This window comes from Scomber japonicus, chromosome 5, assembly GCF_027409825.1.
Source record: "Scomber japonicus isolate fScoJap1 chromosome 5, fScoJap1.pri, whole genome shotgun sequence".
In the NCBI taxonomy this organism is placed as follows: domain Eukaryota; kingdom Metazoa; phylum Chordata; class Actinopteri; order Scombriformes; family Scombridae; genus Scomber; species Scomber japonicus.
The window spans coordinates 5,575,401-5,595,072 of record NC_070582.1 but is presented as its reverse complement, the minus strand read 5'-3'; the positions used below and the strand labels follow the sequence as shown (position 1 = coordinate 5,595,072).

The 19,672-nt window shown below is 41.2% G+C and overlaps 5 protein-coding genes across 5 annotated transcripts; all 5 read right to left on the bottom strand.

Moving 5' to 3' along the window:
- Nucleotides 1–223: 223 nt before the first annotated feature.
- Nucleotides 224–1,380, bottom strand: LOC128358613 (gamma-crystallin M2-like). Its single transcript, XM_053318950.1, has 3 exons — nucleotides 1,369–1,380; nucleotides 628–870; nucleotides 224–502 (listed from the first exon to the last, which is right to left on the bottom strand). The coding sequence occupies exons 1-3, from the start codon at nucleotides 1,378–1,380 to the stop codon at nucleotides 224–226; spliced, it is 534 nt and encodes a 177-aa protein (XP_053174925.1).
- A 3,338-nt stretch (nucleotides 1,381–4,718) lies between these two features.
- On the bottom strand, nucleotides 4,719–5,865 carry LOC128358600 (gamma-crystallin M2-like). The gene is made up of 3 exons (XM_053318935.1): nucleotides 5,854–5,865; nucleotides 5,123–5,365; nucleotides 4,719–4,997 (listed from the first exon to the last, which is right to left on the bottom strand). Exons 1-3 carry the CDS (start codon nucleotides 5,863–5,865, stop codon nucleotides 4,719–4,721), a joined length of 534 nt encoding a protein of 177 aa, XP_053174910.1.
- A 4,137-nt stretch (nucleotides 5,866–10,002) lies between these two features.
- LOC128358616 (gamma-crystallin M2-like) lies at nucleotides 10,003–11,154 on the bottom strand. Its single transcript, XM_053318952.1, has 3 exons — nucleotides 11,143–11,154; nucleotides 10,407–10,649; nucleotides 10,003–10,281 (listed from the first exon to the last, which is right to left on the bottom strand). Exons 1-3 carry the CDS (start codon nucleotides 11,152–11,154, stop codon nucleotides 10,003–10,005), a joined length of 534 nt encoding a protein of 177 aa, XP_053174927.1.
- A 2,911-nt stretch (nucleotides 11,155–14,065) lies between these two features.
- Nucleotides 14,066–15,212, bottom strand: LOC128358615 (gamma-crystallin M2-like). Its single transcript, XM_053318951.1, has 3 exons — nucleotides 15,201–15,212; nucleotides 14,470–14,712; nucleotides 14,066–14,344 (listed from the first exon to the last, which is right to left on the bottom strand). Exons 1-3 carry the CDS (start codon nucleotides 15,210–15,212, stop codon nucleotides 14,066–14,068), a joined length of 534 nt encoding a protein of 177 aa, XP_053174926.1.
- Nucleotides 15,213–18,124: 2,912 nt separating this feature from the next.
- LOC128358606 (gamma-crystallin M2-like) lies at nucleotides 18,125–19,157 on the bottom strand. Its single transcript, XM_053318940.1, has 3 exons — nucleotides 19,146–19,157; nucleotides 18,519–18,761; nucleotides 18,125–18,403 (listed from the first exon to the last, which is right to left on the bottom strand). The coding sequence occupies exons 1-3, from the start codon at nucleotides 19,155–19,157 to the stop codon at nucleotides 18,125–18,127; spliced, it is 534 nt and encodes a 177-aa protein (XP_053174915.1).
- Between the last annotated feature and the right edge of the window lie 515 nt (nucleotides 19,158–19,672).

Below are 19,672 nucleotides of genomic sequence, written 5' to 3'. Positions count from 1 at the left end.
TAAACATTAGCGTTATCATTGTGAGTATGTTAGTATGCTTTATTTAGCATTTAGCTCGAGTACAGCATCACAGGGCTGCTAGCACATTAACCATAGATGGTGAAGTCATTGTCAGCTAAAACCACAGAGCGCAGTGAGCAGCTTCTTATCCAAACAGAAAAGACAGAAAACTTTGTTTACAAAAAAAGCACTTTATTTATTTTTCAGTGTTTCCATGGTAACTCTAATAATAAGAGTCCATGATGCGCCTCATGCTCATGAACTTCATGCCACTCATGCCCATGTTCATGAAGTTCCTGTACTCTCCAGGCCTGAAGTACATCATCCTGCCTCTGTAGCTGGGCTGCTCGTACATCAGCCAGTGTCCGTCCATCACGTTGCAGGACATGCAGTTGGACATGCTGTAACGGCTCATGATGTTGTCACAGTCGTCCATCAGCTCGTGCATCTGACCACCGAAGTTCTCCCTCTCGTAGATCCTCATCCTGTAGTTTCCACAGTGCTGCAACACATGGAGCCAGTCATTAATGATGTGATAATAATAATGATAATAGTATGTGTGTAATCTGCTGATTCAGACTGATGAAGATATCAGGTCTGTGATGTGATTGGCGGCTGTGTGGTTACCATGGGGATCATGCGGCAGGACCTGATGCAGTCGCTCATGCCCATCATGCTCATGTAGTCAGCGTACTCGCCCCTCCTCATGAAGTACTGGTTACCCATGAAGTTGGTACGGTCGTAGACCATGAAGCAGCCCCTCTCCACCCTGCAGGAGTGGCACCTGCTCATGTAGGAGGACATGTCAGCGCAGTCGCTGCTGCACTCATAGGAACGACCCTGGAAGTTCCTGTCCTCGTAGAAAATGATCTGAGATAGAGACGGAGACAGATCAATAAACTGCTGGATTCATCATTATACAACATTCTGTCTGAATGAAAACAGTCAGTCATTGTTATTGGTGAAAGAGACTAATTATTTTACAACTGAAATGCTGCTCAATCACCTCAGAACTCCCCAAAGACCAACAGGTTGTTTTCCAATGAGATATTTTACATTACTAAATCTCAGAATGTCCCATTAACATTGGAACAGCTCTATATATGTGATCAAAGCACAGATCAAACTGTTTAAGAATGTGTAAAACTATTTTTAAATACAATCTGCCCTGGAACATGTGCAGTAACTGTGACACAGTAATTTAGGGTATTCTTGTATTCTTGTATTCTGACACTAACACGAACATCTGTAGAAATTAAGAAGAGTGAAAAGCCTGTAACTGTCTATAACATCAGTAAAAACGAACTCTAAACCAGCTAAAATCAGATTAGGTTAGATTAGATTAGAGAGAGTTTGTTGTCTTCTCACCTTGCTCATCATGTTGGCGGTTTGTTGGTTGCTGCTGCTGTTGCTGATACAGGTCAGTGGATGTTGTGTGCTACCTGTCCGGCAGCTGCTGCTCTTTATAGCACCTGGGCAACTGTAGCCTTTTGTCCAAACACCCTGAGCCAGCAACGTGTCATAAAAGAGCCCCTTGGTGTTCAGCTTCACAATTGGCAATAATGGAATGGGCAAAAATGTATGTAAAAGGTGATCTGAAAGTAATATGAAGCTGTCCTAATGAGTCAAATCAAGTAGCTATCTTTCAACATTAAAGTCTCTTTAGTGCCAAAGTCCCTCTTTTTGTTACTATACTCAACTAGCTCAACAGGGAAACTGTACTTTTAAGTGACTGTGTGGACACACTTTGGATTTTGTCCAATTGGAACCACATTAGAAGGAGAAGATTCTGTACTAATCTGTTAATAGGGAAAAGAACACTTTTGGAAAGATTCAGCTTGTAGCCAGATATCCTTTTGACATCGTTTAGTAGATGGGTGATATAAGGTAAAGAATCTGTAGGGTTAGAAAGATACAGAAGAAGGTCATCAGCATAAAGTGAAACCTTGTGAGTAAAGCTCCCCCTAACAATTCCAGGAACTCTATTGTCAGCTCTGAGAGCTATGGCTAAAGGTTCAATTGCTAAATTAAACAGAAAAGGTGACGAACACCATCCCTGCCTCACTCCACGTTGGAGAAAAAAGCAATTTGAGTTCATAAAATTAGTGTACACAGCTGCCTGTGGGGTGCTGTAAATTAGGTTCATCTATGTGAGAAATGTTGGGCCAAAACCAAATCTACTAAGCACTTCAACAAGGTATGATCACTCAATGTGGTCAAAAGCCTTTTTGGCATCTAGGAAGAGTAGAACTTCTGGTGTTTTCTGAAGAATGATTGGAATGAAGTCTGCTGAGAAGGCACCTCATATTAAAAAAGGATTGCCTACCAGATATGAAACCTGTTTGATCAGGGGAGATAAGATCAGAGATGAGATTTTCCAGACAGTGTGCTAAAATTTTTGTGAGAATTTTGTAGTCATAGCAAAGAAGGCTAATTGGACGCTACCCACTGCATTCTAGGGGGTCTTTGCCCTTTAGTACGACTGTTATCATAGCCTGATTCATTGTTTCTGGCACTTTCTTTGTGGATAGAATGTCTGCATATAGAGAACCTATCATAGGTGCCAATTTGTTGGGAAAAAGCTTTATAGAATTCAATAGATATCCCATCAGGGCCTGCTGCTTTACCGCCTGACACGTTATAGGGGTATCAATAAATGTTTGTGCCTCTGGGCTTATCTGTGGGACGTCAAGTTTGTCCAGGAACTCTTGGATCTCCCCCGTATTAGCATGAGCCTCAGATATATATATATATATATATATATATATATATATATATATATATATATATATATATATATATATATATATATATATATATATATATCTGCATAATAATGTCTGAATTGATCATTAATAGTTTGTGGGTGGGTGGTGGTTTTATGAGGTGCAGTCCCAGTTTGGACCATACACATTGGCTAGGATAATTGGAGTGCCAAACAGTTTTCCTGAAAATATGATATATCGTCTATTAGTATCAGAGATAACTTGAGATAGGACAAAAGGGGCCCCCCTTTTAAACAATACTGCCACCCCTCTGGTTCTGGCCCCATAGTTAGAACAGAATATTTGATCAACCCAGCCTCTGTCTAGTTTTGAATGCTCGGTAGCCAAAAGATCTATCTCCTGTGAAAAAAAAATTATGTCTGGGCCCAAGGGTTTCAGATGTGGGAAGACACGGGTGCATTTAATTGGGTGATTCATCACCTTTTTATTCCAGCTAATGAGACGTGTGGTGCAGAGTTGCCTCTGAAAATAGCAGTTTAACTGTAGTCTCCTGCAGAGTTACACAAACACATGTCCTACTCCATGATTGCTCAGCAGCGCCCCCTATGCCCATTATTTTTAACCCTCACATGACCAACAGTGTAAATTTTGAGTTGTCCGATGAGTGAACACTGGCAAACATGAGAGTCTTTTCCATCATTAACATCCATCACTTGAATTCACTTCTCTCTGCTGCCTCTCTGTGTGGATTGAACTTTTCTCCTCCTCCTCCTCCTTCTCCTCCTCCCTAATTTTTGAAACCTGTAGTCTTCAAGTGACACCATTAGTGACATCATCAGGTCCCTCTGGAGCCACAAAAAGCTTTATACTATTTTTTACACAAAGAACACCAGGAAACACTCACTGATGTTGATAACACCTGCAATTCACCTACAAGTCAAAGATTTTCCTCTAGGAAGATGTACCACTTGTTTCCATGTTCATAAGTGGAGTCATCTTCTGGTCAATCACTCATATTGTTGTAAATCTGTTATTGAAGTTGGGACTGTCCTAACTGTTGGTTTTGGAGCATTTTGGTCCGCAGCCATGATTTTGCAGCATATTGAAAGCTGGAGGAGTTCAAAGAGTCTGGAACAAAACCATCAGTCTGCTCTCCCTCATTCAGTGCCTCATGGTGTTCTACTATATCCTTACTCTGTGGAGGAATCATCTAATGGCAACAGAAATGCAGTACATGTACAGTAAGTGTAAATGTAAATGCAGTGTAGTACTGTGTAGTATTTTTGTGAACAGCCTTTAAAATCAATAATCTTTTACTCCAACCAGACTTGCTGGATCGTATTTCATTGTCTCATCAGCCCTTTGTATTGTTTTACACTGGACAGTTTTCAGTGTGAATGCAGCTGAGGAGTTCCTTTATGTTACTGAACAAGAAAAAGTTGAAAAAAGGAAAGACAATGTGTACAGTCCACCGATCACAATTTCTGGGCTGCACTTGTACATGTACATGTGTGGACCATGCAGACATAGGCAGACAATGAAATTTAAATCACGTGGACAACACGGACCCTCACTGCCACACAAATACAGAAAGCACAAATTCTGGGCTGCACTCGTACATCTACATGTGTGATTTAATGACCATTACCTGCAAAGGTGAAGACATTCCCATCAGTCTCAGTTATAGTTTGTGTTTAGTGCTAAATAGCAAATGTTTACATGCTAATACACTAAACTTACATGATGAACAAGGTAAATATTATACCTGCTAAACATTAGCATTATCATTGTGAGCATGTTAGTATGCTTTATTTAGCATTTAGCTCGAGTACAGCATAACAGGGCTGCTACCACATTAACCATAGATGGTGAAGTCATTGTCAGCTAAAACCACAGAGCTCAGTGATCAACTTCTTATCCAAACAGAAAAGACAGAAAACTTTGTTTACAAAGACAGCACTTTATTTATTTTTCAGTGTTTCCATGGTAACTCTAATAATAAGAGTCCATGACGCGCCTCATGCTCATGAACCTCATGCCACTCATGCCCATGTTCATGAAGTTCCTGTACTCTCCAGGCCTGAAGTACATCATCCTGCCTCTGTAGCTGGGCTGCTCGTACATCAGCCAGTGTCCCTCCATCACGTTGCAGGACATGCAGTTGGACATGCTGTAACGGCTCATGATGTTGTCACAGTCGTCCATCAGCTCGTGCATCTGACCACCGAAGCTCTCCCTCTCGTAGATCCTCATCCTGTAGTTTCCACGGTGCTGCAACACATGGAGGCAGTCATTAATGATGTGATAATAATAATGATAATAGTATGTGTGTAATCTGCTGATTCAGACTGATGAAGATATCAGGTCTGTGATGTAATTGGCGGCTGTGTGGTTACCATGGGGATCATGCGGCAGGACCTGATGCAGTCGCTCATGCCCATCATGCTCATGTAGTCAGCGTACTCGCCCCTCCTCATGAAGTACTGGTTACCCATGAAGTTGGTGCGGTCGTAGACCATGAAGCAGCCCCTCTCCACCCTGCAGGAGTGGCACCTGCTCATGTAGGAGGACATGTCAGCGCAGTCGCTGCTGCACTCATAGGAACGACCCTGGAAGTTCCTGTCCTCGTAGAAAATGATCTGATAGAGACGGAGACAGATCAATAACCTGCTGGATTCATCATTATACAACATTCTGTCTGAATGAAAACACTCAGTCATTGTTATTGGTGAAAGAGACTAATTATTGTACAACTGAAATGCTTCTCAGTCACCTCAGAACTCCCCAAAGACCAACAGGTTGTTTTCCAATGAGATATTTTACATGACTAAATCTCAGAATGTCTCATTAACATTGGGACAGCTCTGTATATTAACCGTGTGATTAAGGCACAGATCAAACTATTTAAGAATGTGTAAAACTATTTTTAAATACAATCTGCCCTGGAACATGTGCAGTAACTGACACAGTAATTTAGGGTATTCTTGTATTCTGACACTAACACTAACATCTGTAGAAATTAAGAAGAGTGAAAAGCCTGTAACTGTCTATAACATCAGTAAAAACGAACTCTAAACCAGCTAAAGTCAGATTAGATTAGATTAGAGAGAGTTTGTTGTCTTCTCACCTTGCCCATCATGTTGGCGGTTTGTTGGTTGCTGATGCTGTTGCTGCTACAGGTCAGTGGATGTTGTGTGTTACCTGTCCAGCTGCCGCTGCTCTTTATAGCACCTGGGCAGCTGTAGCCTTTTGTCCAAACACCCTGAGCCAGCAACGTGTCATAGAAGAGCCCTTCAGTGTTCAGCTTCACAATTGGCAATAATGGAATGGGCAAAAATGTATTTAAAAGGTGATCTGAAGCTAATATGAAGCTGTCCTAATGAGTCAAATCAAGTAGCTATCTTTCAACATTAAAGTCTCTTTAGTGCCAAAGTCCCTCTTTTTGTTACTATACTCAACTAGCTCAACAGGGAAACTGTACTTTCAAGTGACTGTGTGGACACACTTTGGATTTTGTCCAATTGGAACCACATTAGAAGGAGAAGATTCTGTACTAATCTGTTAATAGGGAAAAGAACACTTTTGGAAAGATTCAGCTTGTAGCCAGATATCTTTTTGACATCGTTTAGTAGATGGGTGATATAAGGTAAAGAATCTGTAGGGTTAGAAAGATACAGAAGAAGGTCATCAGCATAAAGTGAAACCTTGTGAGTAAAGCTCCCCCTAACAATTCCAGGAACTCTATTGTCAGCTCTGAGAGCTATGGCTAAAGGTTCAATTGCTAAATTAAACAGAAAAGGTGACGAACACCAGCCCTGCCTCACTCCACGTTGGAGAAAAAAGAAATTTGAATTTATGAAATACAGAGCGCACAGTTGCCTGTTGGGTGCTGTAAATTAGGTTCAGCCATGTGAGAAATGTTGGGCCAAAACCAAATCTACTAAGCACTTCGACAAGGTATGATCACTCAATGCGGTCAAAAGCCTTTTTGGCATCTAGAGAGAGTAGAACTTCTGGTGTTTTCTGAAGAATGATTGGAATGAAGTCTGCTGAGAAGGCACCGCATATTAAAAAAGGATTGCCTACCAGATATGAAATCTGTTTGATCAGGGGAGATAAGATCAGAGATGAGATTTTCCAGACAGTGTGCTAAAATTTTTGTGAGAATTTTGTAGTCATAGCAAAGAAGGCTAATTGGACGCTACCCACTGCATTCTAGGGGGTCTTTGCCCTTTAGTACGACTGTTATCATAGCCTGATTCATTGTTTCTGGCACTTTCTTTGTGGATAGAATGTCTGCATATAGAGAACCTATCATAGGTGCCAATTTGTTGGAAAAAGCTTTATAGAATTCAATGGATATCCCATCAGGGCCTGCTGCTTTACCGCCTGACACGTTATAGGGGTATCAATAAATGTTTGTGCCTCTGGGCTTATCTGTGGGACGTCAAGTTTTTCCAGGAACTCTTGGATCTCCCCCGTATTAGCATTAGCCTCAGATGTATAAATATCTGCATAATAATGTCTGAATTGATCATTAATAGTCTGTGGGTGGGTGGTGGTTTTATCTGGTGCAACACGGATTTCAGGGATAGTGGTCTTAGCCGTCTTCTGGCGTAGTTGATGAGCGAGGAGCCTGCCTACTTTATCACTGTGTTCGTAATATGCTTGCTTTGATTTAAAAGGAGCTGTTCTGTGTCTGTGATGGATAAGCAGTCATACTCTGACTGCAGTAGTAGATGTTCTTTGTGCAGATTAGAATCAGAAGGAACAGAAGCAGCCCTACAGTCTAGATAAATCAGTAAGTTGCAAATTAAGGATTGATTGCAAGTTGGCTGAGTAGGAGATGATTTGCCCTCTTATATACGCTTTAAATGCTTCCCAAATGGTGCTATATGACACCCCTGGAGTTGTATTGATCTCAAAAACGTAGTCTATTTAACTATTAATAAAATTTGTGAAATCCTTATCAGCTTGTAGCAGTGGGTCACAACGCCACGTTCTGTGTTTTGTGGTACTATTAGGCATATGTAGGTCTAATTGCAGAGGGCAGTGGTCTGATAAAATGATACTGTGATATTTCGAATGTTTGACAAAGGAGAGAGACCTGTCATCAACAAGAAAATAATCAATTCTTGAATAAGACTTGTGTACTGGGGAGTACTTCCTGGTTGTTGGGTTAGAGCCTCTCCAAGGGTCCAGTAGCCTGTAGTCATTAAGAAAGGACAGAAGTACCTCCCCAGACTTAGAAATATTAATTCTGGTCCTGGCCCTGGACCTGATCAAAACCGGGTTGAGAACACAATTGAAATCTCCTCCCAATGTTAGATGATGTGAATTGATATCTGGTAACTTGGCTATAAGGCGTGAGAAAAACTGTGGATTGTCCCAGTTTGGACCATACACGTTGGCTAGGATAATTGGAGTGCCAAACAGTTTTCCTGAAACTATGATATATCGTCTATTAGTATCAGAGATAACTTGAGATGGGACAAAAGGGGCCCCCCTTTTAAACAATATGGCCACCCCTCTGGTTCTGGCCCCATAGTTAGAACAGAATATTTGATCAACCCAGCCTCTTTCTAGTTTTGAATGCTCGGTAGCCAAAAGATGTATCTCCTGTGAAAAAATTATGTCTGGGCCCAAGGATTTCAGATATGTGAAGACACGGGTGCGTTTAATTGGGTGATTCATCACCTTTTTATTCCAGCTAATGAGACGTGTGGTGCAGAGTTGCCTCTGAAAATAATAGTTTAACCGTAGTTTCCTGCAGAGTTACACAAACACACGTCCTATTCCATGATTGCTCAGCAGCGCCCCCTATGCCCATTATTTTTAACCCTCACATGAACAACAGTGTAAATTTTGAGTTGTCCGATGATGTGAACACTGGCAAACATGAGAGTCTTTTCCATCATTAACATCCATCACTTGAATTCACTTCTCTCTGCTGCCTCTCTGTATGGATTGAACTTTTCTTCTCCTCTTCCTCCTCCTCCTCCACCTCCCTAATTTTTGAAACTTGTAGTCTTCAAGTGACACCATTAGTGACATCATCAGGTCCCTCTGGAGCCACGAAATGCTTTATACTATTTTTTACACAAAGGACACCAGGAAACACTCACTGATGTTGATAACACCTGCAGCTCACCTATAAGTCAAAGATTTTCCTCTAGGAAGATGTACTACTTGTTTCCAAGTTCATAAATGGAGTTATCTTCTGGTCAATCACTCATATTGTTGTAAATCTGTTACTGAAGTTGGGACTGTGCTAACTGTTGGTTTTGGAGCATTTTGGTCCACAGCCATGATTTTGCAGCATGTTGAAAGCTGGAGGAGTTCAAAGAGTCTGGAACAAAACCATCATTCTGCTCTCCCTCATTCAGTGCCTCATGGTGTTCTACTATATCCTTACTCTGTGGAGGAATCATCTAATGGCAACAGAAATGCAGTACATGTACAGTAAATGTAAATGTAAATGCAGTGTACTACTGTGTAGTGTTTTTCTTAACAGCCTTTAAAATCAATAATCTTTTAGTCCAACCAGACTTGCTGGATCGTATTTCATTGTCTCATCAGCACTTTGAACAACATGCCCACATCCATACAGCCCTTTGTATTGTTTTACACTGGACAGTTTTCAGTGTGAATGCAGCTGAGGAGTTCCTTTTATGTTGCTGAACAAGAAAAAGTCGAAAAAAGGAAAGACAATGAGTACAGTCCACAGATCACAAATTCTGGGCTGCACTCGGACATGTACATGTGTGGACCATGCAGACATAGGCAGACAATGAAATTTAAGTCACATGGACAACACGGACCCTCACTGCCACACAAATACAGAAAGCACAAATTCTGTGCTGCACTCGTACATCTACATGTGTGATTTAATATGGTTTATGACCATTACCTGCAAAGGTGAAGACATTCCCATCAGTCTCAGTTATACTTTGTGTTTAGTGCTAAATAGCAAATGTTTGCCTGCTAATACACTAAACTTACATGATGAACAAGGTAAATATTATACCTACTAAACATTAGCATTATCATTGTGAGCATGTTAGTATGCTTTATTTAGCATTTAGCTCGAGTACAGTATCACAGGGCTGCTAGCACGTTAACTATAGATTGTAAAGTCTTAAATGTGTACATTTGTCCTCCCTTGTCAGCTAAGACCACAGAGCTCAGTGATCAAATTCTTATCCAAACAGAAAAGACAGAAAACTTAGTTTACAAAGACAGCAGTTTATTTATTTTTCAGTGTTTCCATGGTAACTCAATAATAAGAGTCCATGATGCGCCTCATGCTCATGAACCTCATGCCACTCATGCCCATGTTCATGAAGTTCCTGTACTCTCCAGGCCTGAAGTACATCATCCTGCCTCTGTAGCTGGGCTGCTCGTACATCAGCCAGTGTCCGTCCATCACGTTGCAGGACATGCAGTTGGACATGCTGTAACGGCTCTGGATGTTGTCACAGTCGTCCATCAGCTCGTGCATCTGACCACCGAAGTTCTCCCTCTCGTAGATCCTCATCCTGTAGTTTCCACAGTGCTGCAACACAAGGAGCCAGTCATTAATGATGGGATATTAATAATGATAATAGTATGTGTGTAATCTGCTGATTCAGACTGATGAAGATATCAGGTCTGTGATGTGATTGGCGGCTGTGTGGTTACCATGGGGATCATGCGGCAGGACCTGATGCAGTCGCTCATGCCCATCATGCTCATGTAGTCAGCGTACTCGCCCCTCCTCATGAAGTACTGGTTACCCATGAAGTTGGTGCGGTCGTAGACCATGAAGCAGCCCCTCTCCACCCTGCAGGAGTGGCACCTGCTCATGTAGGAGGACATGTCAGCGCAGTCGCTGCTGCACTCATAGGAACGACCCTGGAAGTTCCTCTCCTCGTAGAAAATGATCTGAGATAGAGACGGAGACAGATCAATAACCTGCTGGATTCATCATTATACAACATTCTGTCTGAAGACACTCAGTCATTGTTATTGGTGAAAGAGACTAAATATTTTACAACTGAAATGCTGCTCAATCACCTCAGAACTCCCCAAAGACCAACAGGTTGTTTTCCAATGAGATATTTTACATGACTAAATCTCAGAATGTCCCATTAACATTGGGACAGCTCTGTATATTAACCGTGTGATCAAAGCACAGATCAAACTATTTAAGAATGTGTAAAACTATTTTTAAATACAATCTGCCCTGGAACATGTGCAGTAACTGTGACACAGTAATTTAGGGTATTCTTGTATTCTGAGACTAACACTAACATCTTTAGAAATTAAGAAGAGTGAAAAGCCTGTAACTGTCTATAACATCAGTAAAAACGAACTCTAAACCAGCTAAAGTCAGATTAGGTTAGATTAGATTAGAGAGAGTTTATTGTCTTCTCACCTTGCTCATCATGTTGGCGGTTTGTTGGTTGCTGCTGCTGTTGCTGCTACAGGTCAGTGGATGTTGTGTGCTACCTGTCCAGCTGCTGCTGCTCTTTATAGCACCTGGGCAGCTGTAGCCTTTTGTCCAAACACCCTGAGCCAGCAACGTGTCATAGAAGAGCCCTTCAGTGTTCAGTTTCACAATTGGCAATAATGGAACGGGCAAAAATGTGTTGAAAAGGTGATCTGAAGCTAATATGAAGCCGTCCTAATGAGTCAAATCAAGTAGCTATCTTTCAACCTTTTGACATCGTTTAGTAGATGGGTGATATAAGGTAAGGAATCTGTAGGGTTAGAAAGATACAGAAGAAGGTCATCAGCATAAAGTGAAACCTTGTGAGTAAAGCTCCCCCTAACAATTCCAGGAACTCTATTGTCAGCTCTGAGAGCTATGGCTAAAGGTTCAATTGCTAAATTAAACAGAAAAGGTGACAAACAGAAGCCCTGCCTCACTCCACGTTGGAGAAAAAAGCAATTTGAGTTCATAAATTTAGTGCGCACAGCTGCCTGTGGGGTGCTGTAAATTAGGTTCATCCATGTGAGAAATGTTGGGCCAAAACCAAATCTACTAAGCACTTTGAAAGGTATGACCACTCAATGCGGTCAAAAGCCTTTTTGGCATCTAGGGAGAGTAGAACTTCTGGTGTGTCTGAAGAATGATTGGAATGAAGTCTGCTGAGAAGGCACCGCATATTAAAAAAGGATTGCCTACCAGGTATGAAACCTGTTTGATCAGGGGAGATGAGTTCAGAGATGAGAGTTTCCAGTCGGTGTGCGAAAAAATGTTTGTGAGAATTTTGTAGTCATAGCAAAGAAGGCTAATTGGACGGTACCCACTGCATTCTAGGGGGTCTTTGCCCTTCTTTAGTATGACTGGTATTATAGCCTGATTCATTGTTTCTGGCATATTCTTTGTGGATAGAATGTCTGCATATAGAGAACATATCATAGGTGGCAATTTGTTGGAAAAAGCTTTATAGAATTCAATAGATATCCCATCAGGGCCTGCTGCTTTACCGCCTGACATGTTATAGGGGTATCAATAAATGTTTGTGCCTCAGGGCTTATCTGTGGGACGTCAAGTTTGTCCAGGAACTCTTGGATCTCCCCTGTATTAGCATGAGCCTCAGATGTATAAATATCTGCATAATAATGTCTGAATTGATTATTAATAGCCTGTGGGTAGGTGGTGGTTTTATCTGATGTCACATGGATGTCAGGGATAGCGGTCTTAGCTGTCCTCTGACGTAGTTGATGAGCGAGGAGCCTGCCTGCTTAATCACTGTGTTCGTAATATGTTTGCTTTGATTTAAAAAGGAGCTGTTCTGTGTCTCTAATGGATAATCAGTCATACTCTGACTGCAGTAGTAGACGTTCATTACCAATAATATTACCATTACCATTGCACCAATAATACCTTCATAGTTCATTGTGCAGATTAGAATCAGAAGGAACAGAAGCAGCCCTACAGTCTAGATCTTTTATCTGTCTAGATAAATCAGTAAGTTGCAGACTACGCATTGATTGCAAGTTGGCTGAGTAGGAGATGATTTGCCCTCTTATATACACTTTAAATGCTTCCCAAATGGTTCTATATGACATCCCTGGAGTTTTATTGATCTAAAAAAAGTGGTCTATTTGACTATTAATACAATTTGTGAAATCCTTATCAGCTAGTAGTAGTGGGTTGTCCAGTGATGTGAACACTGGCAAACATGAGTCTTTACCAACTTTAACATCCATCACTTGTATTCACTTCTCTCTGCTGCCTCTCTGTTTGGATTGAACTTTTCTCCTCCTCTTCCTCCTCCTCCCTAATTTTTGAAACCTGTAGTCTTCAAGTGAAACCATTTGTGACATCATCAGGTCCCTCTGGAGCCACAAAAAGCTTTATACTATTTTTTACACAAAGAACACTAGGAAACACTCACTGATGTTGATAGCACCTGCAATTCACCTACAAGTCAAAGATTTTCCTCTAGGAAGATGTACCACTTGTTTCCATGTTCATAAGTGGAGTCATCTTCTGGTCAATCACTCATATTGTTGTAAATCTGTTACTGAAGTTGGGACTGTCCTAACTGTTGGTTTTGGAGCATTTTGGTCCGCAGCCATGATTTTGCAGCATGTTGAAAGCTGGAGGAGTTCAAAGAGTCTGGAACAAAACCATCAGTCTGCTCTCCCTCATTCAGTGCCTCATGGTGTTCTACTATATCCTTACTCTGTGGAGGAATCATCTAATGGCAACAGAAATGCAGTACATGTACAGTAAATGTAAATGTAAATGCAGTGTAGTACTGTGTAGTATTTTTCTTAACATCCTTTTAACTCAATAATCTTTTACTCCAACCAGACTTGCTGGATCGTATTTCATTGTCTCATCAGCACTTTGATGTTTGTTTTACACTGGACAGTTTTCAGTGTGAATGCAGCTGAGGAGTTCCTTTTATGTTGCTGAACAAGAAAAAGTTGAAAAAAAGGAAAGACAATGTGTACAGTCCACCGATCAGAAATTCTGGGCTGCACTCGTACATCCACATGTGTGGTTTAACATGGTTTATGACCATTAAATGTGGCAAATGTTTGCATGCTAATACACTAAACTTACATGATGAACAAGATAAATATTATACCTACTAAACATTAGCATTATCATTGTGAGCATGTTAGTATGCTTTATTTAGCATTTAGCACGAGTACAGCATCACAGGGCTGCTAGCACGTTAACTATAGATTGTAAAGTCTTAAATGTGTACATTTGTCCTCCCTTGTCAGCTAAGACCACAGAGCTCAGTGATCAACTTCTTATCCAAACAGAAAAGACAGAAAACTTTGTTTACAAAGACAGCACTTTATTTATTTTTCAGTGTTTCCATGGTAACTCAATAATAAGAGTCCATGATGCGCCTCATGCTCATGAACCTCATGCCACTCATGCCCATGTTCATGAAGTTCCTGTACTCTCCAGGCCTGAAGTACATCATCCTGCCTCTGTAGCTGGGCTGCTCGTACATCAGCCAGTGTCCGTCCATCACGTTGCAGGACATGCAGTTGGACATGCTGTAACGGCTCATGATGTTGTCACAGTCGTCCATCAGCTCGTGCATCTGACCACCGAAGTTCTCCCTCTCGTAGATCCTCATCCTGTAGTTTCCACAGTGCTGCAACACAAGGAGCCAGTCATTAATGATGGGATATTAATAATGATAATAGTATGTGTGTAATCTGCTGATTCAGACTGATGAAGATATCAGGTCTGTGATGTGATTGGCGGCTGTGTGGTTACCATGGGGATCATGCGGCAGGACCTGATGCAGTCGCTCATGCCCATCATGCTCATGTAGTCAGCGTACTCGCCCCTCCTCATGAAGTACTGGTTACCCATGAAGTTGGTGCGGTCGTAGACCATGAAGCAGCCCCTCTCCACCCTGCAGGAGTGGCACCTGCTCATGTAGGAGGACATGTCAGCGCAGTCGCTGCTGCACTCATAGGAACGACCCTGGAAGTTCCTCTCCTCGTAGAAAATGATCTGAGATAGAGACGGAGACAGATCAATAACCTGCTGGATTCATCATTATACAACATTCTGTCTGAAGACACTCAGTCATTGTTATTGGTGAAAGAGACTAAATATTTTACAACTGAAATGCTGCTCAATCACCTCAGAACTCCCCAAAGACCAACAGGTTGTTTTCCAATGAGATATTTTACATGACTAAATCTCAGAATGTCCCATTAACATTGGGACAGCTCTGTATATTAACCGTGTGATCAAAGCACAGATCAAACTATTTAAGAATGTGTAAAACTATTTTTAAATACAATCTGCCCTGGAACATGTGCAGTAACTGTGACACAGTAATTTAGGGTATTCTTGTATTCTGAGACTAACACTAACATCTTTAGAAATTAAGAAGAGTGAAAAGCCTGTAACTGTCTATAACATCAGTAAAAACAAACTCTAAACCAGCTAAAGTCAGATTAGATTAGATTAGAGAGAGTTTGTTGTCTTCTCACCTTGCTCATCATGTTGGCGGTTTGTTGGTTGCTGCTGCTGTTGCTGCTACAGGTCAGTGGATGTTGTGTGCTACCTGTCCAGCTGCTGCTGCTCTTTATAGCACCTGGGCAGCTGTAGCCTTTTGTCCAAACACCCTGAGCCAGCAACGTGTCATAGAAGAGCCCTTCAGTGTTCAGTTTCACAATTGGCAATAATGGAACGGGCAAAAATGTGTTGAAAAGGTGATCTGAAGCTAATATGAAGCCGTCCTAATGAGTCAAATCAAGTAGCTATCTTTCAACCTTTTGACATCGTTTAGTAGATGGGTGATATAAGGTAAGGAATCTGTAAGGTTAGAAAGATACAGAAGAAGGTCATCAGCATAAAGTGAAACCTTGTGAGTAAAGCTCCCCCTAACAATTCCAGGAACTCTATTGTCAGCTCTGAGAGCTATGGCTAAAAGTTCAATTGCTAAATTAAACAGAAAAGGTGACAAACAGAAGCCCTGCCTCACCCCACGTTGGAGAAAAACAGAAATTTGAATTCATAAATTTAGTGCGCACAGCTGCCTGTGGGGTGCTGTAAATTAGGTTCATCCATGTGAGAAATGTTGGGCCAAAACCAAATCTACTAAGCACTTTGAAAGGTATGACCACTCAATGCGGTCAAAAGCCTTTTTGGCATCTAGGGAGAGTAGAACTTCTGGTGTTTTCTGAAGAATGATTGGAATGAAGTCTGCTGAGAAGGCACCGCATATTAAAAAAGGATTGCCTACCAGGTATGAAACCTGTTTGATCAGGGGAGATGAGTTCAGAGATGAGAGTTTCCAGTCGGTGTGCTAAAAAATTTTGTGAGAATTTTGTAGTCATAGCAAAGAAGGCTAATTGGACGGTACCCACTGCATTCTATGGGGTCTTTGCCCTTCTTTAGTATGACTGGTATTATAGCCTGATTCATTGTTTCTGGCATTTTCTTTGTGGATAGAATGTCTGCATATAGAGAACCTATCATAGGTGGCAATTTGTTGGAAAAAGCTTTATAGAATTCAATAGATATCCCATCAGGGCCTGCTGCTTTACCGCCTGACATGTTATAGGGGTATCAATAAATGTTTGTGCCTCTGGGCTTATCTGTGGGACGTCAAGTTTGTCCAGGAACTCTTGGATCTCCCCCGTATTAGCATGAGCCTCAGATGTATAAATGTCTGCATAATAATGTCTGAATTGATTATTAATAGCCTGTGGGTAGGTGGTGGTTTTATCTGATGTCACATGGATGTCAGGGATAGCGGTCTTAGCTGTCCTCTGACGTAGTTGATGAGCGAGGAGCCTGCCTACTTTATCACTGTGTTTGTAATATGTTTGCTTTGATTTAAAAAGGAGCTGTTCTGTGTCTCTAATGGATAATCAGTCATACTCTGACTGCAGTAGTAGACGTTCATTACCAATAATATTACCATTACCATTGCACCAATAATACCTTCATAGTTCATTGTGCAGATTAGAATCAGAAGGAACAGAAGCAGCCCTACAGTCTAGATCTTTTATCTGTCTAGATAAATCAGTAAGTTGCAAACTACGCATTGATTGCAAGTTGGCTGAGTAGGAGATGATTTGCCCTCTTATATATGCTTTAAATGATTCCCAAATGGTTCTATATGACATCCCTGGAGTTTTATTGATCTCAAAAAAGTGGTCTATTTGACTATTAATACAATTTGTGAAATCCTTATCAGCTAGTAGTAGTGGGTTGTCCAGTGATGTGAACACTGACAAACATGAGTCTTTACCAACTTTAACATCCATCACTTATATTCACTTCTCTCTGCTGCCTCTCTGTTTGGATTGAACTTTTCTCCTCCTCTTCCTCCTCCTCCCTAATTTTTGAAACCTGTAGTCTTCAAGTGAAACCATTAGTGACATCATCAGGTCCCTCTGGAGCCACAAAAAGCTTTATACTATTTTTTACACAAAGAACACTAGGAAACACTCATTGATGTTGATAGCACCTGCAATTCACCTACAAGTCAAAGATTTTCCTCTAGGAAGATGTACCACTTGTTTCCATGTTCATAAGTGGAGTCATCTTCTGGTCAATCACTTATATTGTTGTAAATCTGTTACTGAAGTTGGGACTGTCCTAACTGTTGGTTTTGGAGCATTTTGGTCCGCAGCCATGATTTTGCAGCATGTTGAAAGCTGGAGGAGTTCAAAGAGTCTGGAACAAAACCATCATTCTGCTCTCCCTCATTCAGTGCCTCATGGTGTTCTACAATATCCTTACTCTGTGGAGGAATCATCTAATGGCAACAGAAATGCAGTACATGTACAGTAAATGTAAATATAAATGCAGTGTACTACTGTGCAGTGTTTTTCTTAACAGCCTTTAAAATCAATCATCTTTTAGTCCAACCAGACTTGCTGGATCGTATTTCATTGTCTCATCAGCACTTTGATGTTTGTTTTACACTGGACAGTTTTCAGTGTGAATGCAGCTGAGGAGTTCCTTTATGTTGCTGAACAAGAAAAAGTTGAAAAAAAGGAAAGACAATGTGTACAGTCCACCGATCAGAAATTCTGGGCTGCACTCGTACATCCACATGTGTGGTTTAACATGGTTTATGACCATTAAATGTGGCAAATGTTTGCCTGCTAATACACTAAACTTACATGATGAACAAGGTAAATATTATACCTACTAAACATTAGCATTATCATTGTGAGCATGTTAGTATGCTTTATTTAGCATTTAGCACGAGTACAGCATCACAGGGCTGCTATCACGTTAACTATAGATTGTAAAGTCTTAAATGTGTATATTTGTCCTAAATTGTCAGCTAAAACCACAGAGCTCAGTGATCAACTTCTTATCCAAACAGAAAAGACAGAAAACTTTGTTTACAAAGACAGCACTTTATTTATTTTTCAGTGTTTCCATGGTAACTCTAATAAAAAGAGTCCATGACGCGCCTCATGCTCATGAACCTCATGCCACTCATGCCCATGTTCATGAAGTTCCTGTACTCTCCAGGCCTGAAGTACATCATCCTGCCTCTGTAGCTGGGCTGCTCGTACATCAGCCAGTGTCCCTCCATCACGTTGCAGGACATGCAGTTGGACATGCTGTAACGGCTCATGATGTTGTCACAGTCGTCCATCAGCTCGTGCATCTGACCACCGAAGTTCTCCCTCTCGTAGATCCTCATCCTGTAGTTTCCACGGTGCTGCAACACAAGGAGCCAGTCATTAATGATGTGATAATAATAGTATGTGTGTAATCTGCTGATTCAGACTGATGAAGAATCAGGTTTGTGATGTGATTGGCGGCTGTGTGGTTACCATGGGGATCATGCGGCAGGACCTGATGCAGTCGCTCATGCCCATCATGCTCATGTAGTCAGCGTACTCGCCCTTCCTCATGAAGTACTGGTTACCCATGAAGTTGGTACGGTCGTAGACCATGAAGCAGCCCCTCTCCACCCTGCAGGAGTGGCACCTGCTCATGTAGGAGGACATGTCAGCGCAGTCGCTGCTGCACTCATAGGAACGACCCTGGAAGTTCCTGTCCTCGTAGAAAATGATCTGAGATAGAGACGGAGATAGATCAATAACCTGCTGGATTCATCATTATACAACATTCTGTCTGAATGAGGACACTCAGTCTTTGTTATTGGTGAAAGAGACTACTTATTAAAAGGTTGTTTTACAATGAGATATTTTACATGACACAGATCAAACTATTTAAGAATGTGTAAAACTATTTTTAAATACAATCTGCCCTGGAACATGTGCAGTAACTGTGACACAGTAATTTAGGGTATTCTTGTATTCTGACACTAACACTAACATCTGTAGAAATTAAGAAGAGTGAAAAGCCTGTAACTGTCTATAACATCAGTAAAAAGAAACTCTAAACCAGCTAAAGTCAGATTAGATTAGATTAGAGAAAGTTTGTTGTCTTCTCACCTTGCCCATCATGTTGGCGGTTTTTTGGTTGCTGCTGCTGTTGCTGCTACAGGTCAGTGGATGTTGTGTGTTACCTGTCCGGCATCTGCTGCTCTTTATAGCACCTGGGCAACTGTAGCCTATTGTCCCAAACACTCTGAGCCAGCAACGTGTCATAAAAGAGCCCTTCAGTGTTCAGCTTCACAATTGGCAATAATGGAATGGGCAAAAATGTATTTAAACGGTGATCTGAAGCTAATATGAAGCTGTCCTAATGAGTCAACGTTACAGTCCCGCCAAAGTCCCTCTTTTTGTTACTATACTCAACTAGCTCAACAGGGAAACTGTACTTTTAAGTGACTGTGTGGACACACTTTGGATTTTGTCCTCCATTAGTTCCATTGAAGGCACATTAGAAGCACTTTTAATAGCCAGTATGAACAGGAGTAATGTTTACAGCGAGGAAAACCTCTTTCCCTGTTCATATGGACTAGACCTAAAAACTTGTCTTTAAAAGTTACATTTAATGGATATATTTTGTCTATGTC